Source organism: Hyperolius riggenbachi, chromosome 1 (genome assembly GCF_040937935.1).
Source record: "Hyperolius riggenbachi isolate aHypRig1 chromosome 1, aHypRig1.pri, whole genome shotgun sequence".
Taxonomy (NCBI): Eukaryota; Metazoa; Chordata; class Amphibia; order Anura; family Hyperoliidae; genus Hyperolius; species Hyperolius riggenbachi.
Window position 1 is genome coordinate 474,235,798 of NC_090646.1, and position 22,728 is coordinate 474,258,525.

General features: G+C 44.8%; 1 protein-coding gene across 8 annotated transcripts in view; it reads right to left on the reverse strand.

The window, feature by feature from the left end:
- The window catches only part of LOC137521658 (cytosolic phospholipase A2 gamma-like), a 125,906-nt gene that overhangs the window by 76,007 nt on the left and 27,171 nt on the right, over positions 1–22,728 (reverse strand). For all 8 annotated transcript variants that reach the window (XM_068241279.1, XM_068241270.1, XM_068241260.1 and 5 more), the window contains 4 exons: positions 16,533–16,731; positions 7,671–7,779; positions 5,933–6,073; positions 3,386–3,439 (listed from right to left, as the gene is read on the reverse strand). In XM_068241279.1, coding sequence (XP_068097380.1) covers positions 3,386–3,439; positions 5,933–6,073; positions 7,671–7,779; positions 16,533–16,731 — 503 coding nt within the window. The remainder of the gene's footprint in view (positions 1–3,385; positions 3,440–5,932; positions 6,074–7,670; positions 7,780–16,532; positions 16,732–22,728) is intronic.

Sequence of the window (22,728 nt, forward strand, 5' to 3'; positions counted from 1 at the left end):
ACATTGTAATATATAAATATAGTAGCTATGCAGTAAAAAGCAATGGCAACTTTAAGAGGAGATAAACTGTACTTTGGGAATTTGTAATTTGTAGACAGACAATATTACTTATGCACAAAAGCAAATATGATAACTGTATGGCTAATAAAGAGAAGAAAAACAAAGTTATTGAATCAGTTTACAATAATACTTTAAAGAGAAACTCCGACTTAGAATTGAACTTTATCCTAATCAGTAGCTGAATCCCCTTTTACATGAGAAATCTATTCCTTTTTACAAACCGACCATCAGGGGGCGCTGTATGGCTGATATTGTGGTGAAACCCCTCCCACAAAGAAATTCTGAGTACGTACGGCAGTTTCCTGTCTGTGAACCTTGCTGCATTGTGGGAAATGGCTGTTTACAGCAGTTTCCAACTGCCAAAAAAGCATGCAGCAGCTACATCACCTGCCAACAGTGAAAATGTCACCATGTAATAAATGTCAGAATGTAAATCAGGGATTTAAAAGATTTTACAATGGGCAAACTGACTAAATCATTTATACATAATTATTGTAAAAAGCACCTTTTTTTATTACATTATTTTCACTGGCGTTCCTCTTTAAGGTGAACCTTTTTATGGCTCAAAAACAGCACTGCTGGGGGTAAGCTTTGGCTGTACAGTTTTCACAAGTCAGCAAAGTGCTGTAGCAGGTCTTTCGGCTTTCAACACTTCCTTGCAAATGACCACAAAAGCAACTGTAACCAAGCCCCCTACCTGCGATCCTAACCATACTCTAAGCCTCTGCAGTAGTGCAGAGGATCATTGATAGTCATGTGGTTGGGTAGAGAGTATGGGATACTTTATGTGAATTCAGGTGGGTGTATGGTTATTCTCCCTTTCCCACCCACCCGCAGCTGGGAGTGCGACAGGTGCGCATTTGTGGCCGAGCATGAGCGACTAGGCCAGGTTTTCTGGCTGAATAGCAGGGGACATGAGCCACCCAGGGAGAAGGCGAGGGACTAGTGGGACTAGTAGCCTCAAGGGGGATCAAGAAAGCCCCAAGTATGGTACCTGAGACTGTTCTCGTCTCAGGTACACTTTAAAAGGACACCTGAAGTGAGAGATATAGAGACTGACATTTTTCTTTTAAACAATACATATTGCCTGGCTGTCCTGAAAATCCCCTGTCTCTAATACCGTTAGCCATAGACCGTCACACAAACATGCAGATCAGATATTTAACGGAAGTTTGACTGAATTTGTTGTATGCTTGTTTCAGGTTGGTGATTCAGACAGTACTTGTACAAGAAAAATCAGCAGGACTGCCGAGCAACTGGTATTGTGCAACAGGAAATTAATATGACAGCTTCCATATGGCTCTCACTTCAGGTGTCTAATAAGGGACATCGGATATGGCAGCTTCCATAAGTCTCACTTCAGGTGTCCATTAAGTGACATCACATTCTCACTCTTAGTGTTGCTCGGATACCCCGATCACGGATTTGAATAAATCCTGCCACGGCAGTCCCAAAATCCGGATTAGCCGTGATTGTGACCTGGATTTGAAACTGACTTAGACAATCTGTACTGTAAAATTCTTACAATAAAAAGCATGATGTTCTCCTGGGCCCCTCTGTGCTGTTTCTGCCACTCCCTGCCGTTAAAAAGAACAGTGGGCAAAAATCTTTTATTTAAAAAAAAAAAAAAAAAAAAAAAAAAGGTTCAGAAAGTGGTAAAAAAAAAAAAAAAAAAAAAAAAAAAAAAGGTGGGGTCCCCCCTACCGAGCAGATTTAACCCCTTGTCTCCCATGCAGGCTGGGATAGCCAGAATGTGGAGCCCCGGCCGACTGGGGCTTTGCACCCTGAGCTATACCAGCCCGCATGGTCCATGGTATAGGGGGAGGGGGGGGGGTGTCAGCCAAGCCTTCCCTCAGAGCCCTGTCCAATCCATGGACAAGGGCTCTTCCCCACCTCCGGTGCCCCAGGAGGAGGTGGGGGTGACCAATCCCCAGGGGGGGGGGGTTCAGGATGTCACCCGGGAGTCCCCCCCTCCCAGGAGAAATGAGTATAGGTGTACAAAGTACCCCTTACCCATTTCCACAAAGGGTTAAATGAAATAAATACAACCAATCGAAAAAGTATTTTAATATTACCCAGAAATACTAAGGCCCGGTTCACATTAGCGGTGGCTATCCGGAATCGCCGTGCCGGAGCCGCACCGCATGCGGACGGAAACGGACCGGACGAAACGGACGCACGGCATAGCAATGTAAGTCTATGCCACCGTTCACATGCGTCCGTTTCGTCCGGACCGGAGCCGGACCGGATCCGGACTCCGGCGTCCGTTCCAACATGCGCTATTTTTTGGTCTGGCTCCTCCGGCAGCCGTATCCGGGGCGGAGCCGGACTGCACCATCCGGCCAATACAAATCAATGAGAACCGGATAGCGCACAACACACTGGCTAAAAATCCGGATGTTCTACCCCACTTCCTATGAGGATTGTTGCGGCGATATTGGATCGGGGACACATGGGCAAGCATTTTGGAGTGGAGCAGCACGAGCTGGAGATGTTGGCAGCATGTTGGAGGTGGAGGTGAGTGCTAAACAGCGGAGGGCCTGATTCCACAGGTCCCCCTTCTGCTGACCTCCCAGACCCCAACATTTTTTTTGTTTTTTACGTAACTTTTGCCAAACGGATCCGGATCGCATCCTGATGAACACCTGATGCAACCTGACCGGATCCGGATCGGATCCGGATCAGAACCGTACGGTTCCGGTCCGGATCCGGTCAGGTCATCCGGTCCGTTTGGCAGACAACCGCAAGTGTGAACGGGGCCTAACATGTACCTTTAAAAAAATGTCCCCATGCCAATATACTCGGAAAGGTCCCACACCAATATCCTCTATATTGCGATCTTCTGTTCCAGTTGATTGAAGAATATTACCACCGGCCGCCGCCACACATGCCGCAGCTCTCAGCTATACTAAATGGACGCTATACCGCCAGCTCCCGCTGTCCTCCCTGCCTCCCACACCTGTCACCCACACCCATGCTGGCACCTAGTGCACCCTCTTGTTCCTAATATTTTTAACATATCTGGCAAATGTGGTGCTTCTACCATGTAAGGGGGCTTTGCTATTAACTGCTCAAGTCGGCGGGTGTTCAGGTGATAATCACAGATATTTTTCCCGGGCCGAATACTTCGAATAACAGCTGAATTCGTGATTGACTACCGTGATCTAATCTCAATCACGGATTCAGATCACAATGTCTGATAGTGAAAAAATGCTTGTGAATCACGGCTATGCCGGGATCACGGATTGTATCCGAGCAACCCTGCTCACTGTATTAAACTAAAAGTTTATATTACAAATACAACAAAATGACTGAAAATTCTTACTTTGTAAAATGTCTCGGCCAACATTGTCACTTGCAAGTGCGCTGCCCCAAAGTCCTGCAGAGTTAAAAGACATGCATATCAAATACAGGACTTAAAATTTGCATGTGTTAGTATGAAAATTACATATATAAATTATATATACACGCATATGTAGATGACTTAAAGCGGACTATAACCCTGCATTTCAACTTTGCGCTAAAACATTATTTACAGCATATTATATGCAACCAGCATTTTTTTTCTTTTTTTTTTTTTTTTTTACTAGACCAGCATTGGAAGGGTTACACAGAGCTTTAAAGTTCCGTGCAGAGAAATGCTGCTGCAGCCAAAGTTAGATGATACATTTAAGAGAACACAAGATAACACGTGAGGAATGTGACTCACTGACTGTGCAGGAGCTGCTGGACAGTCAGAGAGAGTGTGACATTCCTCACTTGTTACATTGTGTTTACTTAAATGTATCATTATCTAACTTTGGCTGCTGAAGCATTTCTCTGCACAGAACTTTAAACCTCTGTGTGTAACACTTCCAATGCTGGTCTAGTAAAAAAAAAAAAAAAAAAAAAAAATGCTGGTTGCATATACTATGCTGTAAATAATGTTTTAGAGCAAAGTTGAAATACTTGGTTATATTCCGCTTTAAGGTGCGGAATATACAAACATTACTGTTGCCCACAAGGATGGAGTCTTTATTTCAACTTTTAAGGAATATAGTAATAGTAAAAAGCAGGCCCCCCAGGTGCTCTGTTCTCAGGACAGGTTAGTCTTTTCTGTTACCTCTTTCAAACAAAAACACATATCCAAAATGTAATTTTTAAGTTGCAGTATTTTTAAATGTAGAGGCAAGTGGTTCCGACATGCTCTCTTTCATCATTCAGGGATACCCCCTCTACAGGATTTCATTGTATGGACCTTGAAAGCCAGCTCAATATAGACCAATAAATACATTAACCCATAAAAAAAAACAAAGCATGGTATTCATGAAAAAAGAAAAAAAAAAAAAAAAAAAAAAAAAAAGTTACTTGGACAGTAATTTTGGCACCGTCAAAAGACTGGGCCCAAATTACTTTAAAAACTGCGTAATTCGGCTGCCAGCAATAGCAGGCAGCCAAATTATGCCTTACCCCCTGAGCCCATGACTGCCTGGAGGGGGAATACGGTAGTAATTAAACGCCAACAGGACTTTTGCAAGAGCAGGGTGAGCAGTTTTTCGGCTTCACCACGGGGCCAGATTTCCCAGGACCATCTTTTTCATGCATGCATAGAAATGTGACTTCTTTTGGACATTACTTCATGGGGCTTTCTGAGGCATTTCTTTATTTACAAAAGCACTTAGGGCTTGTTCACACTACAAGAGCTTTTCTAAGAGTTTTGTGATTTTAAAAGTTCTTGCTGATGTTATTCTATGCGAGTTCACATTGGAGTGATGCGATTTTGTAGTAATCCCCCATTGCATTAGCAAGAGATTTTAAAATCTCTAGCGTTTAAAAAAGCTTTTGTAGTGTGCGGCAGCTCTTTCTAAACAATAATTTCTCAGTCCAATTGCCAAAACCATGCAAAAAAACGTGTAGGGAGGCCAGCCATCTTTGTATAGATCCTTTTCAGGTTTGGACTAGTCTGAGTTTTAATACCTACTGTGAGTGACAGCATCATAGGAAATCTGCAATTTATAGTGCATTTTAGGCCCCTTTCATACTTACCTAGGATTCCTACGTTGCGTCCTTCTCTGTTGCCGCAAAGGCAATTCAAGGCTATGGAGCCTTTTACACTTATTGCAGCGTGTTGCGACGCACCAAAAGTGTCTGCTCGCCCCATGCAGAGACAATAGCGCGTTTTGCCGGACTTTCATGTTGGGGAAAGGTTAAGTCTATGGGAGATGCATACCTTTTTAAAAAAAGGTTGATGGCGGCATTGTGGCGCGCATGCACAGGAGGGGAATCTTATTGACATACTTCCTTCCCAGCAGTGAATAGATTACTGGATGAGGAGTGTATGGGGAGGGGGGGGGGGGGGAGGGGGCAGTACTATATAAGACCCTGTCTGCGTACTCTGCCGCTGTGTCATAGGTTTGTTTTTGTGTAGCCGTGGGGGCAGGGCATCACATACTTTAAGTGTGAAACAAGCCTTACTCTAGCATAAGTGCTTATGAATTTTTGCAAAATTATACATGTTTCACGTTAGTGGTCTTTAATGTTAAATTGCAATAAACTGCATTGCACAGCAAGACGTTTACCTTTTGTGTCTAATGCTGGGAATACACGTTACGTTTTCCGTGTTAGATTCTCCGCGCGATTAGCCATTCAATTCCCTGCTCGATTCCCTTATCTTCGTTTTTCTTATCTTTTTTCCATTCACTTCTATGAGAAATCGAGTGGAACAGAATCTAGCGGAGAATCAGACATGTCGGAATTTATAGATTGCGTGGAGAATCGAACGCGGAAAACGTAACGTGTATTCCCAGCATAACGTGCATTGTGAAGATCAAAGCTGAATCCAGTGACTGAAACCACCGATTTGGAAGATTACCGCATTTCTGATTTAACTTACCCTGAAGGTAGCATAATTCCTCCTCTGGTCGGGTCATTTTTAAATTCCCTGCTTCAAATTTACTGCCCAGGAACTCCGTTTGTATGAAGGATCTGTAAGCAGGAAACCCACATATGTGTGGAGTAAACTGAAACCAAGCTCCTGAGAAGAGAAGTAGGTGTAATTTTGCAAAATAAAAATATTCTGTAAATATATTTATATTTACACACATATACAAAATGTATGTACACACACACACACACACACACACACACACACACACACACACACACACACACACACACACACACATACCAATTAAATTAATACAAACTGCGCCTGCCCGTATCAGTCAACCTGCTCAAGTGTCCGAGTTTTCGCTATCAAAACCATACAATACAGTCAGTCAATATTCCTGATGACAGCGCTCCTCTTCTGATTCTATCTTTAATCCCCTGTGGATTTCAAACAAGCTGCTGTTGGAAAGGGGTGCACAGAGTGGAACACTTTTTATCACTTTTTCACTGGGGTGCATGTTAGTGTATCAAGTTTAACAGTAATGCACTATGGTGCATTACTGTTAAACTTGATACACTAACATGCACCCCAGTGAAAAAGTGATAAAAAGTGTTCCACTCTGTGCACCCCTTTCCAACAGCAGCTCACCAGATAGTAGCCACCTCGAGTTCAGGTGGGTCTAGCGTTCCAAATCCAGTATCCAAACTTCCCAAATTTAATACAAGAATCCCATATAAAACAATAAAAACAATGAAACAATCATAGCATAACAACTTATTAAAAGCTGGCACTTTCCTGCTCTATGCACTGCACTCACGTGATTGTAGAAATGTTCAGGCCTATCAAGCTACATAGCCCAGCGATCGTGCTCCTCTAGTGTGGTCCTGGCGTCCCGGTTCCACCACGATTCCGCTCAGATAACCCTCCGATCGGCATGTAGTTTCGCAATCCAGTGACGTTAGACGCACCTGGCTCCGGAGCAAAGTACGTCTGACGCTAGACTCACCTGAACTCGAGGTGGCTACTATCTAGTGAGCTGCTGCTGGAAAGGGGTGATTTGCACAGAGTGGAACACGTTATCACTTTTTCACTGGGGTGCACTTTACAGTGTATCAAGTTTAACAGTAATGCACTATGTCAAGTCTTGTTTGAAATCCGTCAGTACACTTGAGGGAATATTACTTGGCACCCGGTGAACGGAGGTGAAGGGCCAAGCCTGGTTTGAAATCCACAGGGGATTAAAGATAGAATCAAAAGAGGCGCACTGTCATCAGGAATATTGACTCACTCATTTACCAGTGTTTCTCCTGCACACAACCTATTATACACGGTTGGGTCAAATTGCTGCACCCTGCTCTAGATGCCAGTTGCCAATGGCAGAACTGGAACACCTTGGCCAGCTCTGCCAGATGTCAGCAATGAGGATCCTCAACCGTGTCAGCCATCACCGCAGGTTTCTTTCATGAGGAACTGGGTCATCGCTGTTGAACCTTCGCCTCCCTCTGTCTCCCATATCTCCTTAGGGATGACAGATGATTGACAAGTACGACTCAGCTCTTGACTTTCGGACATTATCCTTGAATCCTTTCAGAACCTGAATGAGCCAAAACCAATTCTAGGTAAAAATCCCAGTTTGCACTTTAATTGGCAAAATAAATTCTGATTCTGTTATAGCAGGAAAGGAGCCTTAAGTTCTTACTTCTGTGGCTGACAAATAGGACACACACACACAAACACACACCTTCATCATTCTTATTTAAACATTTCTTTTCCACCGCAGAGTAGATTGGATAAGGATTGTCCCCATTCTCGCATCCCTCCTTGTGACTGGACAACTTTCCTTCATTAATCTGTGGAGAACAAAATATTCGGTATATTCAGCACTTGTATGCTTTACATATAGCAAAATACAGACTGGGGAAAGTCACCTGTGACTAGGAACATGGGTAGGAACACACTAGGCAGAATCGCATATGCGTTTTCCATAGCACATAGTGGGGGGACTAGAAGATATGTACTAACTAGACTACAGGTAGTGCCCGTTGATGAGCGAGATAGGGACTGTAGGTTCGTTAACCTGAATTCGTTCTTAAAGGGGTTCTTTCGCGAAAAAAGTAGGCAGTTAAAAAATGTGACAGATGACAGGTTTTGGGCCAGTCCATCTTTTTAAGGGGGATTCTCAGGGCTTTCTTTGTTTTCAACAGCATTTCCTGAACAACAGTTTAACTGCCAAAATAGCAAGATACCAGCCGGCCTCCCTAATCACTTTCACACTATTATGTCAGTTAAATTTTGCAACTGTTCAGGAAATGCTGTTGAAAACAAAGAAAGCCCTGAGAATCCCCCTTAAAAAGATGGACTGGCCCAAAACCTGTCATCTGTCACATTTTTTAACTGCCTACTTTTTTCGCGAAAGAACTCCTTTAAGCCGGAGAACACTGTGCCATCTCTGTCCCCTGTACCTCCTCTGTGTCCCACTGTGCCTGCTTGTACAAGTTAAAAAAAAAACATTTTTTCTTTGAATTTTTAGAAATCTATTTTCTCAAAAACAAGTCCAATTTGAAATTTTTTTCTTGACTTGTTCCCACAGAATCCATGCCATTCGTATCGGCAGTTCATTCGTAAGCCAGACGTTGATATGTTGAAATACCTGTACAGATTTACTTATTGCATATTATGACTGGCCAAGTAACAAGCTTCATACAATTTACATGTAATTTACACGTAGGCCAGGGCTATTCAATTCTCATTGACCATCTTTATTCCTGACTAGAGTTGGTTAATAAGATGCAAAAAATGTAGACTTCAGAATCAGCTTTACTCACCCCATCATGACCAGCTTTACTCACCTAGAATTGTTTTTGGTACATGCAGGCTTGGCAATAGCACAATTTAACAGACAGATACAATAATGCAAGTGATACACAAAACAAATAAGGGAGGTTAGGGGATTTGATGGGAGGTGGTCTTAGGTTAGGAGAAGGACAGGGTTGGAAAGTTGTTCTTGTGCCTGTAGGTTTTGGTGGGGATGGATCTGTGAAGGTGGCCAAATGGGTGAATCTGGATGTACTAGTAGTGCTTGTTGGGGTGGGAGGAGTCCTTCATGATCCTGTTGGCCCTGGTTTTCAGTCTAGAGCAGGGTTTCTCAACTTGCTCCTGAAGTACCCCCACCAGTGTAGGTTTTGCAGAAAACCACAAACATTCACAGGTACGGTAATTAGCAGAGCTCATTAACTACCTCTGTGGATTTCCACAAAAACATGCACTGTTGGGGGTACTTGAGGACAGAGTTGGAAAAACTCTGGTATAGAGGTCTGAATGTGATCCAGTGGAGGGGTTTTCCGATAATCCTCTCTGCTGCACTAATGACCTCATGTAGTTTGTACCTGTTGCTTGCAGAGTCCCCTGTGTAGAGGATTGATTCAATGGTGTCGGAGTAAAAGCTAGTCTGTAGTTCCTGCGGCATTACATTTTTTTTTGTCACAACAAAAGCCCTTTCTAAAGCATTTTTCTGGGTTTTAATGGAGTATGTGTCCCATCTCAGGTCATTGGCAATGGTTGTGCCTAGGAAGCTAACATTTTGTACCCTAGTAACTTCAGAGCCTTCTATGGTGGAGGGAGGGAGAGGGAGAGAGAAAGTGTGAGTGTGAAAATAGATATAGATAGCTATCCCTATAGCTATAGCTATCCCTATAGCTATAGCTATCTCTAGCTATCTATATCCATCCCTTTATCTTCCTCTCTTCCACCCCCACCTCCCCCTATTTATCTCTATGTCTCTCTGAATTCATGTTAATTTCACAGTTTTTTCTGTGTAGAATAACTATTCCATGATCAACGTGCATAGGTTGAGGTGGACTCCAAGTTAAATCTGGTTACCATGCAGGATGTTTGGACAAATTGTGTTGAAGGCAGAACTGAAGTCCAGGAAAAGGGGTACTGGCATAGGTGTCTGGTCTGTCGAGATGTTCTGATATATACTCCATAGATGTGGACCTGTTTTAGCCCTATATGTGAACTGGAGTGGGTCAATGAGGTAATTGGTAGTGCGCATAAGGTGGAATGGAACTAGTCTTTCAAGGATCCTCATGACAGTAGGTGTTAGAGCAACAGGCCTTAAATTATTGGATTGACATTCCCTGGCTTTTTCAGGGAATGGGATTTTTTTTTTTGAGGCAGGATGGTACTTAGCATTCCGCTAGAGATTTGTTAAATATGGTGGTGAGGAAAGGGGCCAGCTGGCTTGAACAAGTCTTAGGCAGCTTGAGGACACGCCATCCAGGCCTGAGGGTTCTCTAGGATTGAATTACACAAGGTGCCCTAGTACGTTCACCTCCTGGCAGGCACGGATTTACATAATAGGAGCCTATAGGCACAAATGTCTTGGCACCCTAGACCAGGGCTTTCCAACCCTGTCCTCAAGTACCACTAACAGTGCATGTTTTGTTGAAATCCACACAGGTAGTTAGTTAATCAGCTAAATAATCAGGTAGTTAACATCTAAAGAATCGATCCTTACCCAGGGCTTCCTCCATCCCCATAAGCAGGTGCGAGTCTTGTTCCGTCCTCCCACGCTCTGCCGATCAGCCGTGATAAGCCCAGGTAACTGGCTCAGTCATGTCAGACTGGGTCTACTGCACATGCGCGGGAGGTCCCTGCATGCGCAGAAGACCCAGACTGGACCCGGCTGGGCGCCGCTGAACAGCAAACTACTGGAGGACGCAGGGGACTTGAATGTGCTTATGGGGCTGGAGGAAGCCCTGGGTAAGTATTGATTCTTTAGCTATTGTGATCTCTGGTTTACTTTAACATTGGTTTTTATTTTTTATTCATCCTATTTTCACACACTTCATTCTCACTTTATTTATTTATTTATTTTTTTGAATACTCTTTTCAGCTGGCTTTCCAAGATGACATTTTTCATATTTCTACAGCCACACTGTTCCCTATAATGCTGCCTACAAACATATCTCCAACTTTAAAATCTCATCCTCACATTCGTGCTCTATGTTGCCTCCATGGACATGGGCAAGGTAACCCTCTCTCTCACACATCAGGACCATTTCGGGGCCCATAAAAGATGAAACTTTGGGCTGGCCACCATTCCCTTGGGCCCATATTTGGAGTACCAGCCAAAAGCCAGCCCTCCCCAATTGCGACACTACCCCTACTCTGTCTCTCAAGAATAGCCATATAAGGTGCCTACTAGTTCAGTTACAGTATCGCATGACAAATGGTGACAGCTGGCAAATGGGAGATAGTAATTGAGGGATGAATGGGTATAATGTATAAGAAAAATTGAAGGCTCAGGTCTGTACGCCATACAAGTAAAAAAATGCATTTTAATAGCAAGACAAAGTCAAACATGGAGAGGCCATAGGATGGCAATAGGTTCAAGGTTTTCACAGGTGTGCTTTGGTTTTACAGAATTTAGACATTCGCTGTAATAGCTCTGTAAAAGAAAACTACAGGAACATCGCTTACAAAAACCAACCCAGCACTACGTGCTTCTTGCATTATTAATCTAAGCACAGAAATTAAACAAAATCCACTGCTCAAAAGATAAAGGGAACCCTTAAAAAGATAAAGGGAACACTTCAACACCACAATGTAACTCAAATCACACTTCTGTGAAATCAAACTGTCCACTTAGGTAACAACACTGATTGACAGGGCCGGATTTCTGGAAAGGCCAAAAAGGCCACGGCCTAGGGCGATAAAATTAGATAAGATAAGAAGGGCGGCATGACTTGGAGAGAGAAGAGGTCATATGTCAAAGTAAATCATCTCCTCTGTTCCCGCAGCGCAGCCATCCAGCGCCCTGCTCTGCACTAATAGCTGAATTCCAGAGTTTCCCAATCCCTGCATCTCTCTCTCACTTCCTGATGTGTTAAAACAATCAGGATCAATCATAACGGTCATCTGATAATCCATTCCTTTCTTTGTATGATAGACTTACAGATCGATGTGAGAATTTAAATACCAGAGATTTACATTACAAAGCAGATAGAACTAAGTTCCGCTGAGTTTTATGTTTCCCAAACATCAGTGCGCTCTGCAGTTTCTTCTTCTCTTTTTACAACTTTGACACTGACCTCAGCAGATGTTAATTTATCTAATTCTAATTTATGACTGTTAAGACTTTTTTTTCCTAGCTAGCAGTGGTCTCTTCTGTTCCTTAGTTAACCCTTTCCTGACTCATTTTCTGTGCTCCAGCTCCTAAAATCTATGAGACTGCAGGATAAAAAATGCTGTTTTCTTCCCTTTCATTGCTAAATTGTCATTTTAAATGACACCTGAGCAGTGGTGCTCATCCAATATTTGGGTATCCGAACTACCCAGATAATCTGAACTTTTTCCACTAGCCGAACTTTGAATAGCAATTCGGATATTTTTAAAATCTGAATAGCACTATCTGAGCAAACTCGAATTTCCCTTCTGAGAGAGAAAGGGATTTTAAGTCCCCACATCATTAAAAAAAACATGATGTTACATGCCTCATTTACCCTAAAAAACGTTTTAAAGGCAATTTAAATAAGCCTTCTTCAGACTTTGTTCCCGTATACTGTCAATATGTTAGAGCACACCACCATATGTACATTCAGCATTCAAAAGAGATGCATAGATTTTTCAGCAAATATAAATAAATGTCATTCAGATGGCTGAACTCTTGCACAGGACAGAAGGAAAACAGAGAACTGTACCCTGTATGTATTTAGAGAGCCTGTCTAATTCCCCCTCCTCTGTGTCACAAGTTGTAATTTAATCTCTACACTCTGTCACCTGACTGCCAAAACAGCTAAGCTCATTTGAAAGCACAGGATGTTAAAAATATGTCTGCGTCCATAAAAGCAGGAAGTAGACACTGCAGATTTATTGCAGGATTTGTATCAGATGTAACAAAGAAATGTTTTTATTTAAAGGTTATGTTGTTGCGTATCTTTTAGAGCAGAGAGGAAGTTCTGAGTTCAGGTCCACTCTAATTACAACAGAACAGCCAAAGTGGGTCCTGACAGGATGTTTGCTACTTACCTGTTCTCTGTTTTGGATGGGCTTCTCTCCATCGCACTGCCCTGCCACAAACAGACTGCAGCCAGTCGCACAGAGGACAAAGAAGCAGCGCATTCTCTGGCCACTCGTGCTCCCTATCACCTGTGTGTGGCTCTGACTGCAGCCAGTCGCACAGAGGACAAAGAAGCAGCGCATGCTCTGGTCACTCGCGCTCCCTGTCACCTGTCTGTGGCTCCAACTGCAGCCAGTTGCACAGAGGACAAAGAAGCAGCGCATGCTCTGGCCACTCGTGCTCCCTGTCACCTGTGTGTGGCTCTGACTGCAGCCAGCCGCACAGAGGACAAAGAAGCAGCGCATGCTCTGGCCACTCGCACTCCCTGTAATTTCTCGCTCCTGCCCAGATGTGCACAGCAACCGAGGCCGGTACAGTGTTATAATAATCTGAACATTTGTATAGCGCTTTTCTCCTGTCGGACTCAAAGCGCTCATATGTATTCTTGACAAGTACCAGTCATACATCAGCGTCATTTCTCAAGTATGCATGTCCTGAACACTATCGGCTGCTGTGCACATTCGGGCAGGAGCGCAAATTACTGGAATTATTTGTTGAATGGGGGGCAGAGCAGCACAACTGAAATGAGTCCATTGAAACCAATGATCGCTAGTCAGTGTTGGACAATTTTTTTGTAATTTTTTTTCGGGGGGGGGGGGGGGGGGGGCGCTTGGTGACTGCAGGCCTAGGGCACTGGAAAGTACAAATCCGGCCCTGCTGATTGACAATCCATTTCACATGCGGTTTCAAATGGAATAGACAAAGGGACAAAGAGCGCTCCAATGGTATGTTACCACTTTTAATAAATTAACACGCTTAAAATCAATACACTTACAGTGTATGTGCAAGCATTGCACATTTGGGAGGCCACCAGCGAGTCCCCTCAGTGTCCTGCGCCTGGCCAGGGCTAGCAGGGTCTGTGCGAATGGTAGGCAGGTGGAGAGGAGGACAACCGCCGGCTCACAATCCTCTCGGCAAGCCGTCTGACGTCAACGCGTTTCGCCCGAAGGCGTGGCTAAGCGCCGAAACGCGTTGTGACGTCAGACGGCTTGCCGAGAGGATTGTGAGCCGGCGGTTGTCCTCATCTCCACCTGCCTACCATTCGCATGGACCCTGCTAGCCCTGGCCAAGCGCAGGACGCTGAGGGGACTCGCTGGTGGCGTCCCAAATGTGCAATGCTTGCACATACACAGTAAGTGTATTGATTTTAAGCGTGTTAATTTATTAAAAGTGGTAACATACCATTGGAGCGCTCTCTTTGTCCCTTTGCATTTCCCAAATCAGCACTCTGGCACCACCCAGTTGAAGGAGCAGCACCGAGGTGATATTCACTTTAAAGGGCCATACCCAACTGCAGCTAGCGCCGGTACTATCACTTTTTAGTTCAAATGGAATAGAGAAAAGTTGGAAATTAAGGGCAATTAGCAAGACATCTCCAGTAAAGGAGTGGTTCTGCAGGTGGTGACCAGGGATGAGCTTCCGAGTAGTGAGCTAATCAAATTCGGAATTCCAATGAAGATTAATTTACCCCACCTGTGACCACAGGATGGGGTGGTTACTTTACCCTGAAGTCCATGGATCCTATGCGTATTATTGTGGTCATACGCGACCCATGGGATGCGTTCCACCACTCACTACCAGTGGAAGGAGGAAGTGGGAAGTGCGGTAGCGAGTGGTGTAACTCTTCCTATAGGGCGCGTATGACCGCAATGACATGCATAGGATCCACAGACTTCTAACTTCTCCCCCCCCCCCCCCCCTTTCCCGTGGTCATAGGTGCAGTAGTTAATCTACATTACAATTCCACATTTGAGTAGATCACTACTCAGAAGCCCTTCCCTGGTGGTGACCACAGACCACTGCTCAGTTTCTATGCTTTCTGGCTGAGGTTTTGTTCACTTTCAAATGCTGGTGGTGCTTTCACCTTAGTGGTAGCATGAGATGGAGTCTACAACCCACACAAGTGGTTCAGGTAATGTAGCTAATTCAGGTTGGCACATCAATGTGAGATGTGGCAAGAAGGTTTGATGTGTCTGTCAGGATAATGTTCAGAGCATGGAGGCGCTGCCAGGAGACAGGCCAGGACATCAGGAGACATGGAGGAAGCATTAAAGGGAACCTAAACAGAGGGATAAGGAGGTTTCCTTTTAAACAATACCAGTTGCCTGGCTGTCCTGCTGATCTCTGGCTGTAGTAGCGGCTGGATCACACACCTGACACAAGCATGCAGCTAATCCAGTCTGACTTCAGTTAGAGAACCTGATCTCCATGCTTGTTCAGGGGCTGTGGCTGAAAGTATTAGAGACACAGGATCAGCAGGAGATTCAGGCAACTGGTATTTTAAAAGGAAAAATGTACATCCTTCTCAGTTTAGGTTCCCTTTAAGAGGGCAACAGCCCAGCAGCAGGACTGCTACTTCCACCTTTGTGCAAGGAGGAAAAGGCCAGAGCCCTGCCAAAATGACCTCCAGCGGGCCACAAATGTGCATGTGTCTGCTCAAATGGTTAGAAAGACTCCATGAGCGTGGTATGAGGGCCCAATGTCCACAGGTGGGGTTTGTGCTTACAGCCCAACATCGTCCAGGACGTTTGGCATTTGCCAGAGAACACCAAGATTGGCAAATTTGCCACGTGTGCTCTGTGCTCTTCTACAGATGAAAGCAGGTTCCCACTGAGCACATGTGACAGACTATTACAGAGTCTGAAGACACCATGGAGAATGTTCTGCTGCCTGCAACATCCTCCAGAATGACCGGTTTGGCAGTGGGTCAGTAATGGAGTGGGGTGGCCGCAGAGCCTTCCACGTGCTTGCAAGAGGTAGCCTGACTGCCATTAGGTACCAAGATGAGATCCTCAGACCCCTTGTGAGACCATATTGGTGGTGCAGTTGGCCCTGGGTTCCTCCTAATACAAGACAATGATAGACCTTATGTGGCTGGAGTGAGTCAGCAGTTCCTGCAAGATGAAGGCATTAGTGCTCTGGACTGGCCTGTCCGTTCCCCAGACCTGAATCCAATTGAGCACATCTGGGACATGTCTTGCTCCATCCATCAAAGCAATGTTGCACCACAAACTGTTTAGGTGTTGGTGGATGCTTTAGTCCAAGATCAGGGAGGAAATCCCTCAGGAGACTATCTGCCACCTCAGTCATAAGGAGCATGCCCAGGCATTGTAGGGAAGCCATACAGGCAAGTGGAGGACACACACACACGCCTCATTTTGTCGTTTTAAGGAAATTGCATTAAAGTTGGATCAGCCTGTAGTGTTTTTCTTCCACTTTAATTTTGAGTGCGACTCCAAATCCAAACCTCCATGGGTTGATAAATTTGATTTCCAATGATAATTTTTGTGCGATTGCGTTGTCAGCACATTCAACTATGTAAATAATTATTTAATAAGAATATTTCATACATTCAGACCTAGGATATATTATTTTTGTGTTCCCTTAATTTTTTTGAGCAGTGAATTTGGTCTAAAGTTCAGCTTCAAGACTAAGCATATACATGTAAACCTGTCAAGTGCCAACCTAAATTATACTTACATCATTTATCATCCTGTGAACAACGACATAGGCCCAAAAATGGGTCAGCGAGTAGTTGTCATCTGAAAATGCCTCCTTTAGCTTATACAGTGCCTTTCTCCAGTCCCATGGGGATTTTAGCCGATAAAGTAACTGATGCTCCATATCGTTTAGATGTTCAAAATCTGACCACTTTTTACCATACAAGGAGGACAGACACCTTCAAATATGTTAAAACAAAAAGGTTTGATATTTCTATTAAAAATAAAAAGTTGTCAAACAGATATTTTGACAAAACGTATTAGTACACTGCATAAAACAAAGAAAGCTGATAGTAGGATGGTAAAGTTTTTATCTTAAAGTAAACCTATGATGGCATTACTAAAAGATTTGATACTTTAAGGGCTCGTTTCCACTATTGCGGTGCAGAATCGCCTGGATTCCACCGCTGTTGAAATTGCATGAAATAGCATGCGAATTCGCATAGGTGAGGGTATATGCGAATTTAACCATGTCACTGCCTGTTTGAATTACATTGGTACCTATGCGAATTCGCATGAAAATTCGCATGAAAATTCGCATACCATAGCCGCATGCGAATTTCCTATTAAATACATTAGCGGCGATTCGCATGCATTCCACTCGCAGGCGAATTCGTTGGCTCTTGTGCGTTTTTTTACCGCTGAAAAAAAACGCACCTCAACAACGCTACAGTGGAAACAGGCCCATCCACTTGCATTACATGTGCGAATCCGCATGCGTTGGACGCATGCGGATTCGCGATAGTGGAAACGAGCCCTTAGCCTCATGAGCAAAGATGCGACCCTCGCCACGCGTGCGCAGAAGAGCACAATTGGTGCGTCTGAGCCAGATTACAGGGGCGGATTGTGGCCGAATGGAGGAACTCGGTAGGATGGCGAGGGACGCATCGGTGCTCATGGGGCTGGAGTAAGCCCCAGGTAAGTATCAAAATATTTTAGTAATGCCATCTCAGGTACACTAATGATATACTGATAATATGCATATAAAATCATGGTTTTGATATTGATTGCTAAGGAGAAGCACACAGAATGGAGTGAGATTCTACAATCCCCCGTACTCTGTCTGAAAATTTGGCCAATCTCGTGATTCAGATCTTCATGGTGAAACCACAACCTGTTCTAAGAGGAGAAAAGCAATTGGCCCATATGCAATTCACCTTTTCTCCTGAGTTATGGTGCTATAGAGCTAGGTGATATTTTCACAATATAATTTTTTTTTCTTTCGGCTAATTTAAAAACTAAAAAATTGAGAGTACTCCATCTACTTTTTGATACTTTTTCAAATTACAAAGTGCTGAAAATGTTTATTTTGAAAGAGAAGATTTAAAAAAAAAAATTCTTAGAAGAAAACTCAGGAGTTTTGTTTATTGCATACGGGCCCCCCATTGTAAGTGAGGTTTGAAGAGACACTGAAGCGGAAAAAAAATAAATTATGATATAATGAATTGGTTGTGTAGTACGGATGATTACTAGAACATAAGTAGCAAATAATTTTTTATTTTTTTATATAGAACATGGCATCATTCTCTAATATTTGCAGTTCACTAGCCTGCTCTGTAAAAATCATTTAGAATGCTGTTCTCTGCAAAAGAAAAAACAATACAGTGACTGACAGTTGAGATAAGTTTTAGAAACAGAGCTCTCTGTGACTGAAAGTCTTGGAGCTCAATGGCTCTTCTGCATAGATAACTGGAGTTTCTTAACTCTTCCTGTACTGGAAAGTGCCGGCTGCTTACCTGGTAGCAGTGTTCCGGCGAGTCCTCCAGGACGGCCCTCCTCCTGAGATTGTGTAGTCTCCCCTCCCAAATCGGAAACACCTGACAAGAATTAGAATAATAATTAGTATAAATCCCACCCCTCCACAATCTCCCCTCAGTTTAATGAAGAGAAACAACTAGTCCACCAACCACTACCATACCATTAATAGATATAATAGGGTCGGGAACTTAGGCGGCCGTCCTGGAGGACTCGCCGGAACACTGCTACCAGGTAAGCAGCCGGCACTTCCTCCCTACGTCCTCCAGGACGGCCCTCCTGAGATTTAGCGAGAAATTTTACCTCTAGGGTGGGATAACGGCTTGAAGAACCTTGCGGCCAAAGGCCTGATCCTGGCTTGAAAGAAGCTCCACTCTGTAGTGCTTGACAAAGGTCGAGTGGCTGGACCAGGTCGCGGCCCGACATATCTGCTCCAGAGAAGCTCCTGATCTCTCCGCCCAAGACGTTGATAAGGATCTTGTTGAGTGTGCCGTAATGTGGTCAGGTACCTTTAACTGAGCCTCTGAGTATGCTAGGGATATTAGCTGCTTAATCCATCTAGACACTGTTATCTTGGAAACCTGGCTTCCCCTCTTAGAACCACCAAATGATACAAAAAGGCTAGTGGAAGTTCTCCACTCTCTGGTTCTATCCAGATAAATCAAAACTGCCCTTCTAACATCCAAAGAGCTCAACCTCCTCTCCTTGTCATTCTGTGGATTAGCCACAAAGGATGGCAGTACAATATCCTGAGTCCTATGAAAGGACGTAGATACCTTGGGTAAGTATGACGGATCTAGCTTAAAGATAATCCTGTCAGTATGGACCACCATGTACGGATCTTTAATAGACAATGCCTGAATATCACCGACTCTACGAGCCGAAGTGATGGCCACCAAAAAAACAACCTTAAGTGTAAGGAACTTTAACGGGACCGAATCCAAGGGTTCAAACCTGTCTGAGGTTAAAAAATCCAATACTAATGACAAATCCCATGGAGGAACCAGTTTCTGAGGGATCGGTTGAGAACGCTCTACTGACTTCAGAAAATTTTTAACATAAACATCGGCTGATAGTCGCCTAGAAAGAAAAACCGAAAGGGCCGACACCTGGGCCCTTAGGGTACTAACAGATAAGCCTAACTGCACCCCGTGCTGTAAAAATTCCAAAACTGAGATAATGTTATCTGACCTGGAAACATCCCTCTGTTTCCAAGCGGAGAAGGTGTACCAAACTTTGTTGTACTTTCTCCTAGTCGCTGGCTTCCTACAGGCCAGTAATGTTTTAACCACATCACTGGAAAATCCGTGATGCCTCAAAATCTGCTCCTCAGGATCCATGCGGTCAGATGTAAGACCTCTGGGCTCGGATGGACCTGGCCCTTCTGTAACAGCAGGTCCGGTCTGCATGGTAGATGCCAAGGGCCCCTGATCACAAGGGACTGAAGGAGAGGATACCAAGCTCTCCTCGGCCACCAAGGCGCAATCAGTAAGACCTCCGCATGTTCTGTCAGGATCTTCCTGAGAACCCTTGGAATCAACTTGAACGGTGGAAAAGCGTAAAGCAGTCCCTCTGGCCACGGAATCGACAGGCCATCTATTCTGTTTATTGAAACAGAAGGATCCAGGGTACAAAAATCTTTGACTTTTGCGTTCTCTGGATTGGCAAACAGGTCGAGAACCGGAGATCCCCAACTTTCTGTGATCTCCTGAAAAACATCGGGATTGAGCTCCCATTCTGACTCCTGTACCACGCCCCTGCTCAGAGAGTCTGCCTGTTTGTTGTGGATCCCCCGAACATGGACCGCTGATATCGACTCCAGGTTGGCTTCTGACCATGACATGATCTGTTCTGTCAGGCCCTGCAGGTCCGGAACACGAGTGCCCCCCTGCTTCCTGACATAACAGACCGACACAAAGTTGTCCGAGAACACAAGGACTTCCGAGCCGGAGATTACCGGATGCAAGGCCTGTAATCCCAGAAGGATCGCCCTGAGTTCTCTGTAATTGGATGATTTGTGAGACATTTGTTCGTCCCATCGTCCCTGAGCCTGGTGACCCAAACAGTGGGCACCCCAACCCCAGGCGCTCGCGTCCGTATACAACTTTAATGGGATCTCCTGGTTCCATCTGCGACCCCGGTCTAGATTGATCAAATGATCCCACCAGAGAAGTGACTGTATAACCTGGTCGGGTAACATCACTCTCCTGTCTAAAGACCGGTGATCTCTGTCCCAATTCGCTAGGACCCAAGTCTGTAGGCCCCGAGAGTGGGCCTGGGCCCATTCTACTGCTGGAATGGCAGACGACATTAAACCCAGGATTGATACTAACCTTCGAAGAGGAACCTGAGAATCCAATCTGATTCCCTGAATCTCTGACCTCAGCTTGTCTATCTTCTGCTTGGGTAGAAAGACACGTCTGACCGTCGTGTCCCAACTTAGCCCCAAAAAAATTAAGCTCTGAACCGGGTGCAATTGAGACTTTTCCATGCTCACTATCCAACCCAGACTGCTCAAGAGCTGGAGTGAAAAATTTAGCTCCCTCTGCAAGGCTTCTCGGGTCCCTGCCATAAAAAGGAAGTCGTCCAAGTAAGGCAGGACCCTTATATTGTGGAGATGTAAAAAGGACATCACCTCTGCCATAATCTTCGTAAAGATTCTTGGGGCCGACGAAATTCCGAACGGGAGAGCCTGATATTGAAAATGGCATATCGACTCCCCCGTCCGGACTGCAAATCTCAGATATTTCTGAAACAGCGGGTGTATCGGGACGTGGAGGTAAGCATCCTCCAGATCCACTGATGCCAGAAAATCCCCTGGAGATATGAGGTTGCGAACTGAGGCAATGCTCTCCATTCTGAACCTCTTCACTACAATGTAGGGATTCAAGGGTTTCAAATTCAATATCATTCGAAACTTCCCTGACTTCTTCTGGATTAAAAATACCCGCGAATAGAACCCCTTCCCCTGTTCCTGAGCTGGAACCGGTCGAATCACGTTCTTCTGCAGAAGAGAGGAAACCGAGTCCATAAGGGCCTCTGCCTTGATCTGGTCCCTGGGGATAGAAGTGACTATCACCCGGGAGGGAGGAGGAGATACAAATTCTATCTTGTAACCCAGCTGGATCAGAGATAGAATAAAGTCGTTCTTTGTTATCTTCTGCCACTCCGGAAAGAAGTGGAGAAGTCTCCCCCCCACCGGGATCTGGCTGTCACTTGGCGGACTTTGCAGTGGACGGGGCTGGCTGGGGTTTATTGAACAGGAATGGCCTGCCTCTGCCTGCATTATAGGTCCATTTCTTATTTTGTCTTTGCCCTCTATTCGGCTGGTCCTGCCTAAGAAAGGGCTTCCTGCTCTGAAAGGGCTTCCTGCTCTGAAAGGACCGCTTCCCGCTCTTATTCTTATCCGGGAATTTCCTGGCTCTATTGGAAGATCTTTCCAAAACCGAGTCCAAATCTCGTCCGAACAAAAGATCCCCCTGAAACGCCATTCCACAAAGCTTCTGCTTGGAGGTAACATCTCCCTGCCACGTATTTAACCAAACGGCCCTTCGTGCTGAGTTAATTAAGGCCGCTGTCTTGGCGGCAGCTCTGAGGGATTCAGTTGCTGCGTCCGCCAGGAAGGCAATAGATTTGATGATAACCGGAAGGCTCTCTAGGATTCTAGCATGTGGAGTGCCCTCCTCCAGACGTTCCTGGAGCCCACGAACCCACTTATCCAAGTTCCGGGCTACACAAACCGAGGAAATGGCCGGTTTAAAAGAGAAGGACGTTGAATCCCACGCTCTTTTAAGCAGGGCCTCTGCCTTCCTATCCATCGGGTCCTTCAAGGTCCCCATATCTTCAAAGGATAAATCAGTATCCTTGGAACACTGAGAAAGAGGAGCATCTAATCGAGGACACTTGAACAATGATTCATGTTCCTCCATGTTAAAGGGAAAACGCCGTTTAAAAGATCTAGGGATAAAAAGCCTTCCCTCCGGATCCTTCCACTGAGCGGAAATAATACTCCTGACAGCTCTATGGACAGGAAAAACCCGACCTCCGCGATCCTCTAGTCCCCTATAAATATCATCTTGTGGAGTAGAGGATGGCCTGGGTTGTTCAATTTGTTCCGAATCATAAACTGCTTTCAGCAGCTCAGACGTGTCCTCAGCATTGAACAAATACCTAGGAACTGTAGCTGATGTATTACCTGAAGCGTCAGACTCAGCCAGCTCTCCCTCATCTGATGCCTCAGAAACGTCCAAAAACGGTGAGGGAGTCTCAATACCAACGTTCTGGGGAACCTCCGTATCCACCCTCTGGGTACTAGGGAGTACAGGCAAGGATATACTCTGATCGATAGGGACAGAACCAGTCTGTGGAACCTGTAATTGGGAAGTTATTACAACAGGCTGGGCAGTAGATGATGCTGGTAA